The sequence below is a fragment of the Salvelinus namaycush genome, chromosome 7 (genome assembly GCF_016432855.1).
Source record: "Salvelinus namaycush isolate Seneca chromosome 7, SaNama_1.0, whole genome shotgun sequence".
Classification (NCBI taxonomy): Eukaryota; Metazoa; Chordata; class Actinopteri; order Salmoniformes; family Salmonidae; genus Salvelinus; species Salvelinus namaycush.
The window spans coordinates 25,895,612-25,913,863 of record NC_052313.1 but is presented as its reverse complement, the minus strand read 5'-3'; the positions used below and the strand labels follow the sequence as shown (position 1 = coordinate 25,913,863).

At 39.4% G+C, this 18,252-nt stretch overlaps 1 protein-coding gene across 1 annotated transcript; it reads right to left on the bottom strand.

Annotated features, from left to right (window-relative positions):
* Positions 1 to 2,253: 2,253 nt before the first annotated feature.
* On the bottom strand, positions 2,254 to 17,853 carry LOC120051145 (tripartite motif-containing protein 16-like). Its single transcript, XM_038997850.1, has 6 exons — positions 17,208 to 17,853; positions 16,738 to 16,833; positions 4,489 to 4,722; positions 4,134 to 4,290; positions 3,934 to 3,993; positions 2,254 to 3,745 (listed from the first exon to the last, which is right to left on the bottom strand). Exons 1-6 carry the CDS (start codon positions 17,799 to 17,801, stop codon positions 3,216 to 3,218), a joined length of 1,671 nt encoding a protein of 556 aa, XP_038853778.1. The 5' UTR covers positions 17,802 to 17,853; the 3' UTR covers positions 2,254 to 3,215.
* Positions 17,854 to 18,252: the final 399 nt, after the last annotated feature.

The following is an 18,252-nucleotide window of genomic DNA, read 5'->3' as shown; positions in this document are numbered from 1 at the left end:
AGTTGCCCCTCTATCCTGAGCTACCTCTCTATCCTGAGCTACCTCTCTATCCTGAGCTATCCCTATGTCCTGAGCTATCCCTCTATCCCGGTGCTGCCCCTTGTCTCGATGTTACCCAAAAGATTAAGTGGGTGTAATATGAGGGTGGTCATTTGTAGGGGGAGATGTAAGCTGGGATTGACTATGGTGGGGTGGGGACCTCGCCCTGAGCCTGAGCCACCACCGTGGTCAGATGCCCACCCAGACCCTCCCCTAGACTTTGTGCTGGTGCGCCCGGAGTTCGCACCTTAAGGGGGGGGTTATGTCACGTTCCTGACCTATTTCTGTTAGTTTGTTGTATGTGTTAGTTGGTCAGGACGTGAGTTTGGGTGGGCATTCTATGTTTTCTGTTTCTATGTTGGTTTAAGGGTTGCCTGGTATGGCTCTTAATTAGAGGCAGGTGTTTGGCGTTCCTCTAATTGAGAGTCATATTTAGGTAGGTTGTTTCACAGTGTTCGTTGTGGGTGGTTGTCTCCTGTGTCAGTGTTTGTCGCACCATACGGGACTGTTCGGTTTGTTTTGTACATCGTCATTTTGTGTAGTCTATTTTTACCTGTTCGTGCGTTCTTCGCGTTATTTGTAAGTTCGTATTGTTCAGGTTTGTCTATACATTTCGGTTTTGTTATTTTGTAGTTTATTTCAAGTCTAGGTCGTTTTCTGTCTTCATTGTTTTGTCGTGTCTTTATTAAATTATGTATTCACAACCCGCTGCGCCTTGGTTCAATCACTACTCCTCCTCTTCGGTTGAAGAGGAGGAGGAATACCTTTACATGTATTGTGTTAGTATTAATGTCAACTCACTTGTGGTGGAGATCTTTGTCCATTCTCCTTTAAGGAAGTCTTCTAGTTTCTCTCTGACATCAGAAACAGCCTTATTCACATCTCCAAAGCACTGAGGATGGATAATGATGGTGGGTAAGTCTGAAGAGATACTGGGACTTGAGAGAGACTGATAACTCTGGAGAGAGAGAGTGTGAGAGAGAAAGAAGAGAGAGAGAGTAGATAATTGACAATGTTTTTTGCGATCAAATATGTTTTATTAATGTCAGGTAACATGAATACTGATATGGAGAATAAAGTATAATTGACAAAATGTATAGTTTCATAACAAGTTAATTTCTGTATCACCTGTATCAAGGCAGTTTAGTTACCTGGAGGAAATGGATGTGATCCTCTGTGTGAGAGAGCTGCTCCAGCTCAGCGTTTCTCCTCCTCAGCTATCTCCTGCTCCAGTTGCTCCAGGAGTCCATCAGCTTGACTCACATGAGCCTTCTCCTGGTCTCTGATCAACTCCTTCACCTCAGAGCACCTTCTCTCAAAGGAGTGGATCAGCTCAGCCCACTCCTATTTCAACACACTTTCCTCCAGAGCCATATATTTAGAGGTAACATATCTTCTCCGACAGGGGGCGGTCCAGTAACATGAATTGTGATCCAGGACTTAACATTAGAGCAGCCTATTCACGTAAGAAGTTTTGGCTACATGTGCCATACTTGTAAATCACTTCCATTGAAGTGTATGGTTCCTACCTTTACAACATAGCCAGACAAATGTATACTGGATATTGAAACATAATGTAAAGTGAATGATTGATTTGCCTCTGTGTCCAGAATTCATTGTAAACAATTATGAGTATGAATATTATGGGTAGGTAATATACAATAACCATTAAAAGGTACATTGTGTACCTAGGCCAAATGTGTCATTTTTCTGGAGTCTTTATTCAAAATGAGAGGCAAATAGAACTGTCTGTGATAAGGTGCGTCTCGGTGAGAGGTGTAGGAGTCAGGCGCAGGAGAGCAGGGATTTCTGAGAAGCGTGTTTAATATATAATATTATATATATATAGTCCACCAATACAAAATTGCCACAGACGAAAATCCAAAACTACGCTCAACTCGTGCCAACACACGGAGGAACAACCACAGTTCCGACACTACATACAAGTGCCAAAAAAATGTGAAAACAAAACAGAAACTCGTGCCAAACGCACGGAGGAAACTTAACTACACGTGCGTAATAACGAAAACAAGAAACATCAAAGATAAACGAGCGCAAATACACACAAACTTAATCCCGCACGAAATAAGGCAGGTAACAGGTGCCCTATATACACACAGAAATAAACGCAATTGAAACCAGGTGTGAAAATGAACACAGACAAAACAACCAGAAAAGGAAAAAGGGATCGGTGGCGGCTAGTAAACCGGCGACGCCGAGGGCCGAGCGCCGCCCGAACAGGGAGAGGGGTTATCTTCGGTAGAAGTCGTGACACTGTCTATGAATGTAACATGTTTCTATACCTTTTCAAAAATACTGTGATTGTAAGAAGGTACAGATTAGATGCTATTTTGAGCTATTTAAAAGTTTAATTCAATGTCCACATGCAAATATCCTTTGATATGATGAATCGTTGAGCATTGGCCATAGCCTGACCAATCACATTCTATCTTAAATGGAACAGCTATGGAAACAAAACAGGACAAATGCCAAGTCTTACAAAAGACTCAGACCATGTTGTTTGGTTGTTTGTATAAAGTGCAACCGTCTTCCTCGGTTAACTTTAATATAAAAGATTTCAAAGAATGAATCCAAAGTGAAGTCTTCTAGCTCGCTTATATTTTACTTAATGATCATGAATGAAATAAACCACACATGCACCCCACTCGCAGGCACGCACACACGCATACACACTGCTGCTAAATATAAGCTTCTTTAATTGCATTGTCACTCATGTAGTTTAGAACATACAACTTAAAGACAAAAATATCAAAATCTAGTTCATTTTGGTGGTTTACTGAGAGGCAGAGGTGCTGTATATCAAAAAATGTGGAATCATTTGATTTGATTTTGCCATATCACCATCTGCTGGGTAATTGATTGAGTAGTAATTGTTTAGCACCAGATTGATATACAATATATAGGCCTAGATATATTTGAGGAAATTCGACAGATTCAAATTCAAGGATCAATAGGTAAATAATAACACAACTTATTAAACAAGAAATCAATACAGCGGTTGTTATTCAGAATGTACATCAAAGTGATAATACATCAATATGAATGTGAACGTATAAGATTGAAACATACACTACAATTAAGATGATATCACTCAGAACAATTATTGTACATACCAGACTAAAAGAGCATTAACCATCACTCTAATATGGGGAACTCTACAGTTTACACAGCTCAGCAGAATCATTTTTGTACCAAACACATATCCCAGGAAAGAGGGGTTTAGTGAATGTGGTTTCGACTGTGTGAAGGAGGGTCATTGTGTCAGAGACGCTGTAGAAAGACAGAGTACCTGCCTTGTGATCCAGGTACACTCCTACTCTGGAGGACTGAGGGCCTGATACTTTAGTCTCAACATTATTGTGTCTGAAACTATAACCATTACTAGAGCACTCTAAACCCCAAGACTTGTCATTGTATCCAAATCTAGAGCCATTAACCTGCCCTATTCTACTTATGTCTTTATATGAGACTGCTATAAAAACAGTCCCACGATGAAACTCCACCTCCCAGTAACAGCGTCCAGACAGACCCTCTCTACAAAGGACCTGCCACCAACCAGTGAATCTGTCCGGATGGTCAGGATTTGGATCGTTAACAGCTTTAACAACTGTCACCTTTCTGTTTCCCTCAGACAGAGAGAGGGATTTCTGTGCTGTGTTTGGGTCCAGTGTGAGCTGACAGGAATCTGGGAGAAGAACAGAGACCAATGAGGGGAGTTAGAACAGTAAGTTAAGGCACATACTGTATCTACCCTGTCTTTGATTACAACAGAGCAGAGATCAATGAGAGCAGTATCTCCTATTGATATATCACAAGGTTTGTGAGTAGTGTCAGAAAAAAAGAGACTGTTAGTTACTTGATGAAGAAACTCACATTGTAAGAACTGTTCTCTAGTATTGGGCTCTGGAGGCAGTAAGATATCCACTGAATTTACTACAGAGACAGACATTCACAGAGAGAGAGAATATTATCAGCATACCATATTGCACTTGTATAAAGTGGTGACTAGAGGACCTCTGATTGGTCTAAACTAGGTGTTCTTACACTATGTGTTAGTATTATTTTCAACTCACCTGTGGTGGAGATCTTGATCCATTCTCCTTCAAGGACGTCTTCTAGTTTCTCTCTGACATCAGAAACAGCCTTATTCACACCTCCAAAGTACTGAGGATGGATAACGACGCTGGGTAAGTCTGAAGAGACACTGGGACTGGAGAGAGACTGATAACTCTGGAGAGAGACAGAGATAAAGAGAGTGTGAGAGAGAGACAGAGCGAGAGTAGATAATTGACAATGTTTTTGGGATCAAATATGTTTTATTAATGTCAGGTAACGTGAATATTGATATGGAGAATAGAGTATAATTGACTAAATGTACAGTTTCACAAGTACATTTCTGTATCACCTGTATCAAGGCAGTTTAGTTACCTGGAGGAAATGGATGTGATCCTCTGTGTGAGAGAGCTGCTCCAGCTCAGCGTTTCTCCTCCTCAGCTCAGCTATCTCCTGCTCCAGTTGCTCCAGGAGTCCATCAGCTTGACTCACTTGAGCTTTCTCCTGTGCTCTGATCAGCTCCTTCAACTCAGAGCACTTTCTCTCAATGGAGTGGATCAGCTCAGTAAAGATCAAATCACTTTCCTCCACTGCTGCCTGTGCAGAGTGCTGTTAGTACACAAGGAGAGAAGAGAAGGCTCCATGTTAAGTAGAATTTCTTTCCCCAAAACTTTTTTATTGCCGAGGAATAAGGTTCTACCTAGAACCCTTTAAATCTGAATAAGCTATATCCCTGACGGTATCAGTCTAGGCACCCCACCGAAACCCAGAAACATGAACCCAGAAACAATACAAGTAGAATAAAACAACAATCAAAATCAAAGGTACAACGAACCGTAAGTGAACTAATGGCAAAGAACAGGGATTCACAATTACCTACAACCCAACCCTCCAGCAAAATGTAAAACCTAGAAGACAAAAGTGTCCTAGGTAGAACCCTTCATAGAGGCCCACATAAAAAAAATACAGTGACTGTACAAAACATTAAGAACACCTTCCTAATATTGAGTTGCACTTGACCCCCCCTCCCCCATTATAGTTTTCACTTGGATTCACCTGGTCAGTCTGTCAAGGAAAGAGCAGATGTCTCTAATGTTTTGTACACTCAGTGTATATTACCTCAAGTACCTTGTAACTACACACTATTCAAAGTGCTCTGATCAAATTAAGGGAATCGTTCACAAACATTGGCACATTCTAAGATCCGATGATAGTATCGGTAATGTGTTTTCAGACCATCCCTTGGTCGTATTCCTGCTGGCAAAAATCTCAGAGATCAATTGGTGAACTCTGATTTACCACCCCAAGATATCCCTGCACAACGTCTATTTGCGCCCCTACTGGATGGAAACTACAAGTGTAATGGCTGTGCACAATGCAATGGCACTTATAAATGTAGATCCTTCAAACACCCCCAAACAGGGAAACAGATCCCAATCAAAGGTGTTATCACGTGCTCCACTAAGGCAGTTATTTATCTTATAACTTGTCCTTGTGGTAAAAATGATGTGGGTAAAACAAAGCGCAAAATAAAAGTACGAATCTTGGAGCATCGTAGCACCATTAGGTGCAAAAACTCGACTTACCCAGTTGCGGCCCACTTTTTGGAAGCAAATCACGCGATTTCGTCTCTACGTTATATTGGCATTGAACATGTCACCCTCCCTAGGAGAGGGGGTGACCTCGATAATTTATTGTTAAAACGAGAGGCTACCTGGCTCTTTGAGCTGCAGCCCGACACCGGTACACTTATGACAACATCCAGCTCAAGTGCAGGGCGCGAAATTCAAAATATATATTTTTTTAAATATTTAACTTTCACACATTAACAAGTCCAATACAGCATATGAAAGGTACACATCTTGTGAATCAAGCCAACATGTCCGATTTTTAAAATGTTTTACAGGGAAGACAAAATATGTAAATCTATTAGCTAACCACGTTAGCAAAAGACACCACTTTTCTAACTGCATCAGTTTCTTACTCCATCACTAGCTATCACAAATTCGACCAAATAAAGAAATAAATAGCCACTAACCAAGAAAAAACTTCATCAGATGACAGTCTGATAACATATTTATTGTATAGCATATGTTTTGTTCGAAAAATTTGCATATTTCAGGTATAAATCATAGTTTACATTTCAGCTACAATCAGAAATTGCACCGAAACCAGCCATAATATTTACAGACACCAACGTCAAATACCTAATTACTCCTCATAAAACTATTCTGAAAAATACATAGTGTACAGCAATTGAAAGACAGGCATCTTGTGATTCCAGACAGTATTTCCGATTTATGAAATATTTTACAGCGAAAACAAAATGTAGCGCTATATTAGCGTAGCCACAATAGCCAGAAAACTTGGGCGCCCACGACCAGTTCACATGCACGACAGATATTAGAAATAGCATCATAAAATGTTTCTTACTTTTGGTGATCTTCCGTCAGAATGTTGGACAAGGTGTTCTTTGTCCAGAACAGTCGTTGTTTTGAACTGGAACGGCAAATTCCCCTCTTCATTTAGCATGGGCACTTGCCAAGTGCTACATATCTCTCCAACGTAAACAAAGTCAGAGAACGGAACACGGCAAAACTCCCAAAAAAATTTCAATAATCTGATTAAACTATATTGAAAAAACATACTTTACGATGATATGGACACGTGTATCAAATAAAATCTAAGACGGAGAAGTTAGTCGTTCATAACGACAGCTAAAAAGAAGCCAAATCCATGTCCCCTTTGCACGCTCCAGAAACAGGAAGTGGACGGTCACGTCAAAGAAAGAGCTTTTATTCCACCTTAGACCAAGATAAACACAAAAAAAATTCTCTCACCACCTCTTGACCAACCAGGGGAAGGTGTATGAAATGTACGTAGGCTCTTACGTCTTATGCCCATGTATAGGCAAGAAGTTGAACAGAGCATCGATTTCTGACATTCCACTTCCTGGTCAGGAAAAGTGCTGCAGAAGGAGTTCTGTTTCACTCAGAGAAATAATTCAAACGGTTTTAGAAACTAGAGAGTGTTTTCTATCCAATAGTAATAATAATATGCATATTGTACGAGCAAGAATTGAGTACGAGGCAGTTTGAAATGGGCATCTTTTATCTGGCTACTCAATACTTTCCCTTGCCGCCATAACAGGTTTTAAGACCCTTGCTCCCTTCGGTCTCAACGTAGACTTTGATCTGAAGCCATTCTTGTGATTATTGTGATTTTGCTATTGTAAATGTTTGTAGTCTTATCTATGATCGTACGCTATCCATTTGTTTTTTGTATGCTATTTTAATATATGCGAATTAACCAATGATATCAGGCTACACCCGGCCATGATTACAGACACCTGTGTGTGTGTTTTGACACTACATAAACGAGTCACCTCACATAAACGAGTCACCTGTTTGTAATTATACCCTGATGAAGACAGCTTGTCTGTCAAAATGTTGGACATTACATTTTTGCATCTGAGCTCCTAGAGTGTGCGGCTCTCCTTTATTTTTCAAGTGTTCCACTCCGCTAGCCAGCACCTCGCTTAAATAGGTGTGCGTTTCGTTTGCCTCTGTATAACAGAGTCGGTCGTTGAAAATGTCAGTGAAGACACTTGCCAGTTGGTCAGCGCATGCTCAGAGTACACGTCCTGGTAATCTGTCTTGTGAATGATGACCTGTTTAAAGGTCTTACTCACATCGGCTACGGAGAGCGTGATCACACAGTCGTCCGGAACAGCTGATGCTCTCATGCATGCTACAGTGTTGCTTGCCTCGAAGCGAGCATAGAAGTTATTCAGCTCGTCTGGTAGGCTCGTGTCACACAGCTCTCGGCTGTGCTTCCCTTTGTAGTCTGTAATAGTTTGCAAGCCCTGCCACATCCGACGAGCGTCGGAGCTGGTGTAGCTTGATTCAATCTTAGTCCTGTATTAACGCTTTGCCTGTTTGATGTTTCGTCCGAGGGCATAGCGGGATTTCTTCTAAACCTCCGGGTTAGAGCCCCGCTTATTGAAAGAGGCAGCTCTACCCTTTAGCTCAGTGTGGATGTTGCCTGTAATCCATGGCTTCTGGTTGGGGTAGGTACGTACAGTCACTGTGGGTATGACGTCATCGATGCACTTATTGATAAAGACTGACTGATGTGGTGTACTCCTCAATGCCATTCGAAGAATCCCGGAACATATTCCAGTCTTTGCTAGCAAAACAGTCCTGTAGTTTAGCATCTGCTCACTTTTTTTATAGAATCTAGTCACTGGTGCTTCCTGCTTTAATTTTTGCCTGTAGGCAGGAATAAGGATAGAATTATGGTCAGATTTGCCAAACGGAGGGTGAGCTTTGGATGCATCTCTGTGTGTGGAGTAAAGGTGGTCCAGGTTTGTTTCCCCTCTGGTTGTACATTTAACATGCTGAAAGAAATTTGGAAAAAAGGATTTACGTTTTCCTGCATTAAAGTCCCAGGCTACAAGGAGCGCTGCCTCTTGGTGAGCGTTTTCTTGTTTTCTTATGGCGGAATACAGCTCATTCAATGCTGTCTTAGTGCCAGCCTCTGACTGTGGTGGTATGTAAACAGCTACGTAAAATACAGAGGAAAACTCTCTAGGTAGGTAGTGTGGTCTACAGTTTATCATGAGATACTCTACCTCAGGTGAGCAATAGCTCGAGACTTCCTTAGATATTGTGCACCAGCTGTTATTTACAAATATACATAGTCCGCCGCTCCTTGTCTTAGCAGACGCCGCTGTTCTATCCTGCCGGTGCAGCGTATAACCAGCCAGCTGTATGTTGATAGTGTCGTCATTCAGCCACGACTCCGTGAAGCATAAGATATTACAGTTTTGGATGTCCCGTTGGTAGTTTAATCTCCCACATAGGTCATCTATTTTAGTGTCCAATGATTGCATGTTTGCTAGCAGAATGGAAGGAAGTGGGGGATTATTCGATCGCCCACGAATTCTCAGAAGGCAGCCCGTTCTCCGGCCACTTTTTCTCCGCCTCCTCTTCACGCAAATCACAGGGATCTGGGCCTGTTCCCGAGAAAGCAGTATATCGTTCGCGTCGGCCTCGTCAGACTCGTTGAAGGAAAAAAAGGATTCTGCCAGTCCGTGGCGAGTAATCGCAGTCCTGATGTCCAGAAGTTCATTTCGGTCATAAGAGACGGTAGCGGCAACATTATGTACAAAATAAGTACAAAAATAAGTTCCAAACAATGCAAAAAACACATAAAAACCAACACAATCGGTTGGGGGCACGTAAAACGTCTGCCATCTTCTCCGGCACCATCTTATATATTTGAGTGTGGTAATCCAATCTGACCTTTAATCCGGATTAAAAGCAGTTTTTGCATTTTTCTAATCTCTAAAATAGTGATTAGGATTGTTTTGAAGCCGAAAATGTTGATTATCTTAATCCCACTGGAAACGGTGGATTCGGGATGGATTTAAAAAGGTGAATACATTTCAATGTAACTAACTAAAACCTTTCTCACAGCGCGCACTAGCTAGGTAGGACGTAGGACAGCGGACGTAAAGGTAACGTAAAGGTAATGGCGGACTGAACGAAGTTATGTAGAGCACCTCAAGATAAAACATAATATTCGAAATATCTGCTAAATTAGACTAAAATATTAGCACTAAATAATCTGGTGGGTGATAACCTTCAATCTGGATAATAACACAAAACAAATCCTAAGATTAGAGACATTTATCGACAAATATTACGAAAACAAGCAACACCCAAACATGACGGAGAGTAAGACAGTGGAACCGATTCAAAAACGAAAACGTGACTCCTCAACCGATACGGATGATTTAATATTCTCACCACCGGCAATGGTAAAGGTCGAAACCGATCTGTTAAAATCAATAAATGACAAACTGGGTATACTTGAATTAGTTAGTAAAGATATAAAAGAGTTGAAGGCAAGCCTAGAGATGAGTGATGAAAAAGCTGTGACATTGGAGAAGGAAACACACGCGCTAAAAGGGACAGTCAATAAAATTGAAACCGAAATGAATGAAATTAAAAAGGAGAACACCGTTCTGAAGGAATGCTTACTAGACATACAAACTAGATCCATGAGAGAGAATTTGGTACTTACAGGTATCCAAGAGAAAGAAGGAGAGGTTCCTGAATCTGTAGTTAGAGAGTTCCTTTTTGCAGCGCTTCAGATTCCACGCGAAGTTATCGATAAGATCCAACTTGAACGTGTACACCGCCTCGGACAGAGAGGGCAGAGGTACGAACGCCCAATCGTTGCCAAATTTGCTTCATTTAAAGATAAAATAATGGTTAAAAGCCTGGGTAAAAGACTTGCTGGGACCAAAATTGGCATGAATGATCAGTTTCCGAAAGAAATTGCAGAACGGCGCAAAGTTCTGTATCCAATTTTCAAAGAAAATAGATTAAAAGCGAAACGAGTAGCTCTCGTCGTTGATAAACTATATATTGATAACCAGTTGTTCAGAGACACAAAGACTACTCCATGGTTATTTTAAAAATTACAAAGTTCTCATAGATGAGGAAAATAAACACAATTCAAGCCCGGTTATTGATTGTAACAATACAATACAAAATATAGCTTTTCTATAAATCTTCATATATAACTAATTGAACACAAGCACTATTTCTACATAGTGAAGATAAAAACTAAGTAAACAGAAGGCACAGTATGTGTGGATGGTGTGGTGTGTGTTTATTTTTATTTGTTATGTTTGGAAAGTTGAGTGAGTGAGTAATGAAATAGTTGCATATCCCAGAGCCAGTGTATTGCTGTGGGCCGGGTATGAGAGGGCTTTCAATGTTGTTCAGATGATGGATATACTTTTATAATGAATTATACGTCTTATTTATTTATTGTCCTATCATGGGGAACTACATTTTTAAAATAAATTATATCTAATTATTTATTATCCTATTTTAATGGTACGGTCCATGGCCCTATACCCTAGACACCCACATGAATGGCCCAGATACTAAGGAGAAGTCCCTAACTGTTTTATGTGCATGCTGTAAGCGGTCTGTATGCAGCCAAAATGAGGTCAGGGACCAAGAGCAGCACTGCCCCCTCAAGATTCTGAGCCTGCTTGGCAGGGTTGGTCCTGCAAAGCCAAAGCCCCCTAAAGGGAGAGCATAATAAACAAGGAAATTCTCAAAGCTGCTAATGAGAACCTTGACGACCTTGTACCTAGCCGGTGGGGATTCCGGTGGGGTGCCCCCACTCAGGCAGTGGCAGTGCTGGCAACACTAGCTGCAGTAACCCATGGGGAGGGGGTCACACTCGGACATTCAGAGAGGGGGTATATTATTGTGGCCCTGGTGGCACGAAATCAAGTCGGACTGCATGGAGATGCTTGGGAACATGGTCAAAATGGATGACCGTATTGTGGGTGTTTCAGGAAGAAGGTGTACATTTGACCTCCATCATTTAGGATGTGACAATGGTAAATAAATCTCTACATTTATGCTCATTTTTTGCGCGGTCTTGCAGGCCTTCTCATGCAGCTGCAACTGCAAGTACATTTGTAAATCATGATCCATCTTGAGTTGGGCTCTGGGATGGTGCAATTGTTGAGCGGGTGAGCTTATGGTTGTGTGGGGTAAGGGCTGAATGTGTGTGGGTGTATGTGTGTATCCCACAACTGTTGCGAAGGAAGAAGTAAAAGATGTTAGGGACTATAGAGGATGATTCACAGCAATATGTAATAAAAATAGAGGTGAGGGCGATGGAAATGCATTTGGCAATGGATCTGCTTCGGTTCGGTGGATGGCGCTGTGTGCACTTTTCGAAGGATGGATCCCAGTCGGTCCGGGGCTGTGCGATGCGGGGGGTCGGGGGTGGTCTGCCGGTCATTGGGATGACAACCCAACTCGAGATGGGGGCTTTTGGCGGGTGGAATAGTGGGGACCAATTGGAGGTTTGCTTAGTGGAGATGCAAATGTCATGGTACAACTATATAGACACTCAATCATTATGTTACTTTTTAATAGGACGTTTACAAACATATATTTTGATAAAAATAATTGAAAGGTGTGTCTCATTATGGTAAGTGGTGAAATAAGTATAGCCAGTTACAATTGTAATGGCTTAGCAGATAATAAGAAAAGACGATCAGTATTTACCTGGCTAAAAGAGAAGGATTATAATATCTACTGTTTACAGGAAACCCATTCGACAGTTTTAGATGAAGTTTTGTGGAAAAAGAACTGGGGGGGCGAAATATATTTCTCCCATGGGCAAAGAAATTCAAAAGGGGTGATGGTTTTAATTAATAATAACTTTGATCCAAATGTGCAACTTGTCCAAACAGATCCTCAAGGTAGATGGATTATTTTAAATATGTTATTGGACAATAAACATATATGGCTTATTAACCTATACGGTCCGAATAATGATGATCCAAGCTTCTTTGACAATATATATAAGAATGTATCAACTCTACAAGCAACACTAGACTCTATTATTATAGTGGGAGATTTTAATACGGTCTTAAATACCTCTATGGACCGGAAAGGAAATCACACTACAAACTATCACCCTCAGGCACTTAAGGAAATCAGGAATGTCATGGATATATTGGAATTAGTGGATATATGGAGACTTAAATACCCTGACCTAGTGAGATATACATGGCGGAGGCTTAATCAAGCTAGTCGCCTTGACTACTTTCTTATATCATTCTCCCTGGCACCAAAAGTTAAAAAGTGTTTGATAGGGGACAGAATGCGGTCGGACCATCACATAATTGGCATATATATTACTCTTACAGAATTTCCACGTGGGCGAGGATATTGGAAATTTAATCAAAGCCTACTAGATGATAAATTGTTTAGAACTAGGACAGAAGAATTTATAACTGACTTTTTTAGACATAACATAGGTACAGCAGATCCCCATATTGTATGGGACACTTTTAAGTGTGGCTTTAGAGGCCATGCAATTCAGTACTCATCTATAAAACAAAAGCAATTTCGATCAAAAGAGTCCATATTAACAAAGGAAATTGAAGGACTAACAGTACAGTTAGATAACAATAAAAACGGTACCATAGAGGCACAGAATAAGTTAGAGGAAAAACAAAAAGAAATGGAGGAACTTATTCAAGAAAGATCCACTGTAATATATTACAAAAATAAAGCGAACTGGATGGAATATGGGGAAAAATGCACCAAATTCTTTTTCAATCTTCAATATAGAAATGCTACCAAAAAAAACGTATTAAAACTTGTTACAAATGATGGAGTCACGCATGATTCACCAAATGATATTTTGAAAGAGGAAGTAAAGTACTTTAAGAATATATTTTCGTTTCAGGCTCCTCCATCTCCACTAACTGAAACTAATTGTATGGATTTTTTCCCTAATAATAATGTAAAATTAACATCTGTACAGAAAGACTCATGTGAAGGCCTAATTACAGAGGAGGAACTACTTGATGCAATTGGGGCCTTTAAGGATGGGAAAACTCCAGGACTGGATGGCATACCAGTGGAAGTATACAAACATTTTTTTGATATACTCAAAGGACCATTATTAGCTTGTTTTAACCACTCCTATATAAATGATAGATTATCAGACACGCAACAAGAAGGTGTGATATCATTATTACTGAAACAGGACCCAAGTGGTATATATAAAGATCCAGTCCATTTAAAAAATTGGAGACCTCTTACACTTCAGTGTTGTGATGCAAAAATCCTAGCAAAATGCTTGGCGCATAGAATAAAAAAAGTTTTGTCAGATATTATTCATCCTAATCAGACAGGTTTTTTACATGGACGATACATTGGAGATAATATAAGGCAAGTACTGGAAACAATAGAACACTATGAAATATCGGTGACACCAGGCCTGGTTTTCATAGCTGATTTTGAAAAGGCTTTTGATAAAGTACGACTGGAGTTTATATATAAATGCCTAGAATATTTCAATTTTGGGGAATCTCTTATAAAATGGGTAAAAATTATGTATAGTAACCCTAGGTGTAAAATAGTAAATAATGGCTACATCTCAGAAAGTTTTAAACTATCTAGAGGAGTAAAACAAGGTTGTCCACTATCGGCATATCTATTTATTATTGCCATCGAAATGTTAGCTGTTAAAATTAGATCAAACATTAATATTAAGGGATTAGAAATCCAGGGCCTAAAAACTAAGGTGTCATTGTACGCTGATGATTCATGTTTTCTTTTAAAACCACAACTAGAATCTCTCCACGGCCTCTTAGAGGATCTAGATACATTTGCTATCCTCTCTGGATTAAAACCAAATTATGATAAATGTACCATATTACGTATTGGATCACTAAAAAATACACATTTTACATTGCCATGTAGTTTACCAATTAAATGGTCTGACGGTGATGTGGACATACTCGGTATACAAATCCCAAAAGAAAGAAATGATCTCACTCCAATAAATTTTTATAGAAAGTTAGCAAAAATAGATAAGATCTTGCTACCATGGAAAGGAAAATACCTGTCTATTTGTGGGAAAATCACCCTGATTAACTCTTTAATCATATCACAGTTTACCTATTTGCTTATGGTTTTGCCTACACCTAGTGACCTGCTTTTTAAATTATATGAACAAAAAATATTCAATTTTATTTGGAACGGCAAGCCAGATAAAATTAAAAGGGCCTATTTATATAACGAATATGAATTTGGAGGGCAGAAATTATTAAATTTAAAAGCATTAGACCTCTCACTAAAGGCATCAGTCATACAAAAGTTATACTTAAATCCAAACTGGTTCTCTAGTAGATTGGTACGAATGTCTCATCCTATGTTCAAGAAGGGCCTTTTTCCCTTTATTCAGATTACACCTGCTCACTTTCGGTTGCTTGAAAAGGAAATAATCTCCAAAATATCTTTATTTTTTAAGCAAGCCTTAGAAAGTTGGTTGCAATTTCAGTTTAATCCACCTGAAAGGACGGAACAAATAGTACAACAAATCTTGTGGTTAAATTCAAATATAGTAATTGATAAAAAAAACTGTATTTATCGAAGAAATGTTTAAAAAAGGTATAATTTTTGTGAATGATATCATAAATAGGACTGGTGGAGTAATGTCACACATGCAGCTAACACAGACATATGGAAATGTCTGCTCTACCCAAAATTACAACCAATTAATTGCAGCATTACCACAAAAATGGAAGAGGCAGGTGGAAGGGGATAAAAGTAAGGAACTTGTATGTCGGCCTTATATTAAAGAACATAAATGGTTAAAGAAAAGTGTGATAAATAAAAACATATACCAATTTCATTTAAGGATCAAAAAACTTACAGCTGTGCCATATAAATTGCAAAATAGTTGGGAAGAGATTTTCGATGTACCCATTCCATGGCACATGGTGTATGAATTGATACGCAAAACAACGCCGGATTCAAAACTTCGAATTTTTCAATTTAAATTATTGTACAAAATTCTTGCAACTAATAGAATGTTATATATATGGGGGATACAATCTTCCCAGCTCTGTAGATTCTGCTGTGAGGAGGCAGAGTCATTAGACCATTTATTTTGGTATTGTCCGCATGTAGCTCGTTTTTGGTCACAGGTCCAGGAATGGTTGAAGAATTGCAACATTTGCGTAGAACTAACGCTACAGATAGCAATACTGGGGGATTTGAAAAGCCATAGTCAATCAATCAATAATATAATAATTATTTTAGCAAAAATGTTTATTTTTAATTTACAATCCGTGGAAGCTATGAGAATAGGAAGATTCAAATCTTTTGTGAAGCATCACAGCACAGTTGAAAAATATATGGCAAATAAAAATCCGAAATGGATGATGTTGGAAGATAGATGGGAAAGGTTGAGTGGAGCTGAAGGGTGGGACTAATAACAAGATAAACAATGTAGGGCATACGGGATCTGTGAAATGTGTATAGGTGCGGAGCTATTGTGAAATAGCACAGTTACAAGTGGAAATCAAACTGGATGGACAACAGAAATAGAGGAAGGACTAAGAACAAACAAGAGAGAACTATTATAAAGTAGACTGTGTCTGTAAAATGTGTATAAGATGTATAAATTGAAGGTAAAAACAGAAATGTTTATCAGTTTACTCCAATTGGGGGATCGGTGGTAGGGTTGCGGGGAATAATAATAAAGGTATACTCTTTAAAAAAGTATGTATGTCTATGTAGGTATGTGTATGTATATATGTGTATATGTATGCATACGTGAATGGATATATATATTTACCCCAAAAAATATGGGGGATTGGAAATGATGCAGACAATTACATTGGAAGCAACATTCTTTCCGCAATATTAAGCTGATCCACCCCCCAATACAAAAAAAAAAAAAAAAAAAAAAAAAAAAAAACTTTCTCACATCTGAAAAACAAAGGTTCATTATATTGATCGCATAATAGACGGTAGCGGCAACATTATGTACAAAATGTTGTTAAATGTCTCTCTTTAATCTAGGTACCTTTATTCATGTAGTTTACTCATCTCTGTTTCCCTATGACAGTGTAGAAGTAGTACAATGGCCCAAAAAACAGGTAGAGAGATCTGATCACGGATTCAAAAAATAAATAATAGCACTACAGAATCCGGATTATAATGATCCAGATTACTTTTTTATTTAAACTGGTCCCTGGTCAATAACACTTACCTTGAGAGACTCCACAGCCTGTTGGAGCTCCTTCAGCTCCTTCTCTCTCTCCTGGATTCTCTGTTGGAGCTTCTGCTGACTCATCCCCAGCTGACTCTATGGAGAAACACTGTTCATTGAGCTATCAAGATTTATTTGTCCAGTAGTGCAATAGTATAGTATTTAATTTAGTAGGAATTATATTGTAATAGAAGTCCCTGAGCAAAATTATATATCTATGTTTTTAGTTGAATTATTATGTTTGTTTACAGTACTCATATCATATAGCTTAATCTAAACTTTGGACTCTAAAGAAAATGAGGGTGTATGACTACAGCAAATAATGATATATTTAGAGATTATTTTTCATGAAAGTAATTGTATATGTTTATATATATATATATATATATATGTAAAATTTCAAACAGCTTTCCTACTGTATATTTAATTATTTGTTTATCAGAGTCACCAACAAGTTATTCTGGTCTAACCTGTTTCTCTGTCCTCTCCGCTGCAGCTGACACTGTATCATGGCCTTTATGATCATCCACCATACACAGATAACAGATACAATTCTGATCGGTACGACAGTAAATCTTCAGCAGTTCGTCATGACGGGAGCAGATGTTCTCCTGTAGCTGTGTGGAGGCTTTGACCAGCTTGTGCTTCTTTAGTGCAGGGACACTATAGTGAGGCTGGAGGTGAGTCTTGCAGGAAGACACCAGACACACCAGACAGGACATGAGGGCTTTCTGCTTTCTGGTCCCAGTGCAGAAATCACATGCCACGTCTCCAGGTCCAGCATAGCACAGATCAGGGGGATCAGCCTGAAGTCCTGTCTTCTTCAGTTTCTCCACCACTTCAGCCAATATGGTGTTTTTTATCAGAGCAGGCCTTGGAGTGAAGGTCTGTCTGCACTGAGGACAGCTGTAGATCCCCTTCAGATCATCCTGATCCCAGCAGCCCTCAATACAGCTCCTACAGTAACTGTGTCCACAGGGAATAGTGACTGGCTCCTTCAGTAGATCCAGACAGACAGAACAACAGAACTGGTCCTGGTCCAGCAGAATTCCTTGCTGAGCCATTTGGACGGTTGTTGTTCACTTTCACACAGACAAACGACAACGAGATTCAGATAAGTTTTGTTTTCCCAGAAGAGAGTTTGTGGGAGGGACTTCCTGGTTCTGCCAAGAGTTGGGGTTAGTTAGAGGGAGGGAGATAGAGGAATGTAGTCCGATGCAAAAATGAATATCCTGTTGCCTAGGCTGGTTTACAAGTCTTAGCTGCTTTGTGACATATACTTCTGCAGCATGTTCCTATACCTTTTCAAAAATACTGCAGATTGTAGAAAGTGAAAGATTAACTGCTGTTTTGATCAATTTGAAAGGATAATTCAATGCCCACATGCAAATAACCCTTGATATGATACATTTGTAGTAGTAAAGGGGAGAAGTTTATTGAGAGAGAAATATGATTAAATGCTCGGTTCAGTCAATGAGATGTAGTTACGTTTTTTTCCAGTATCTTTGTGCAGTG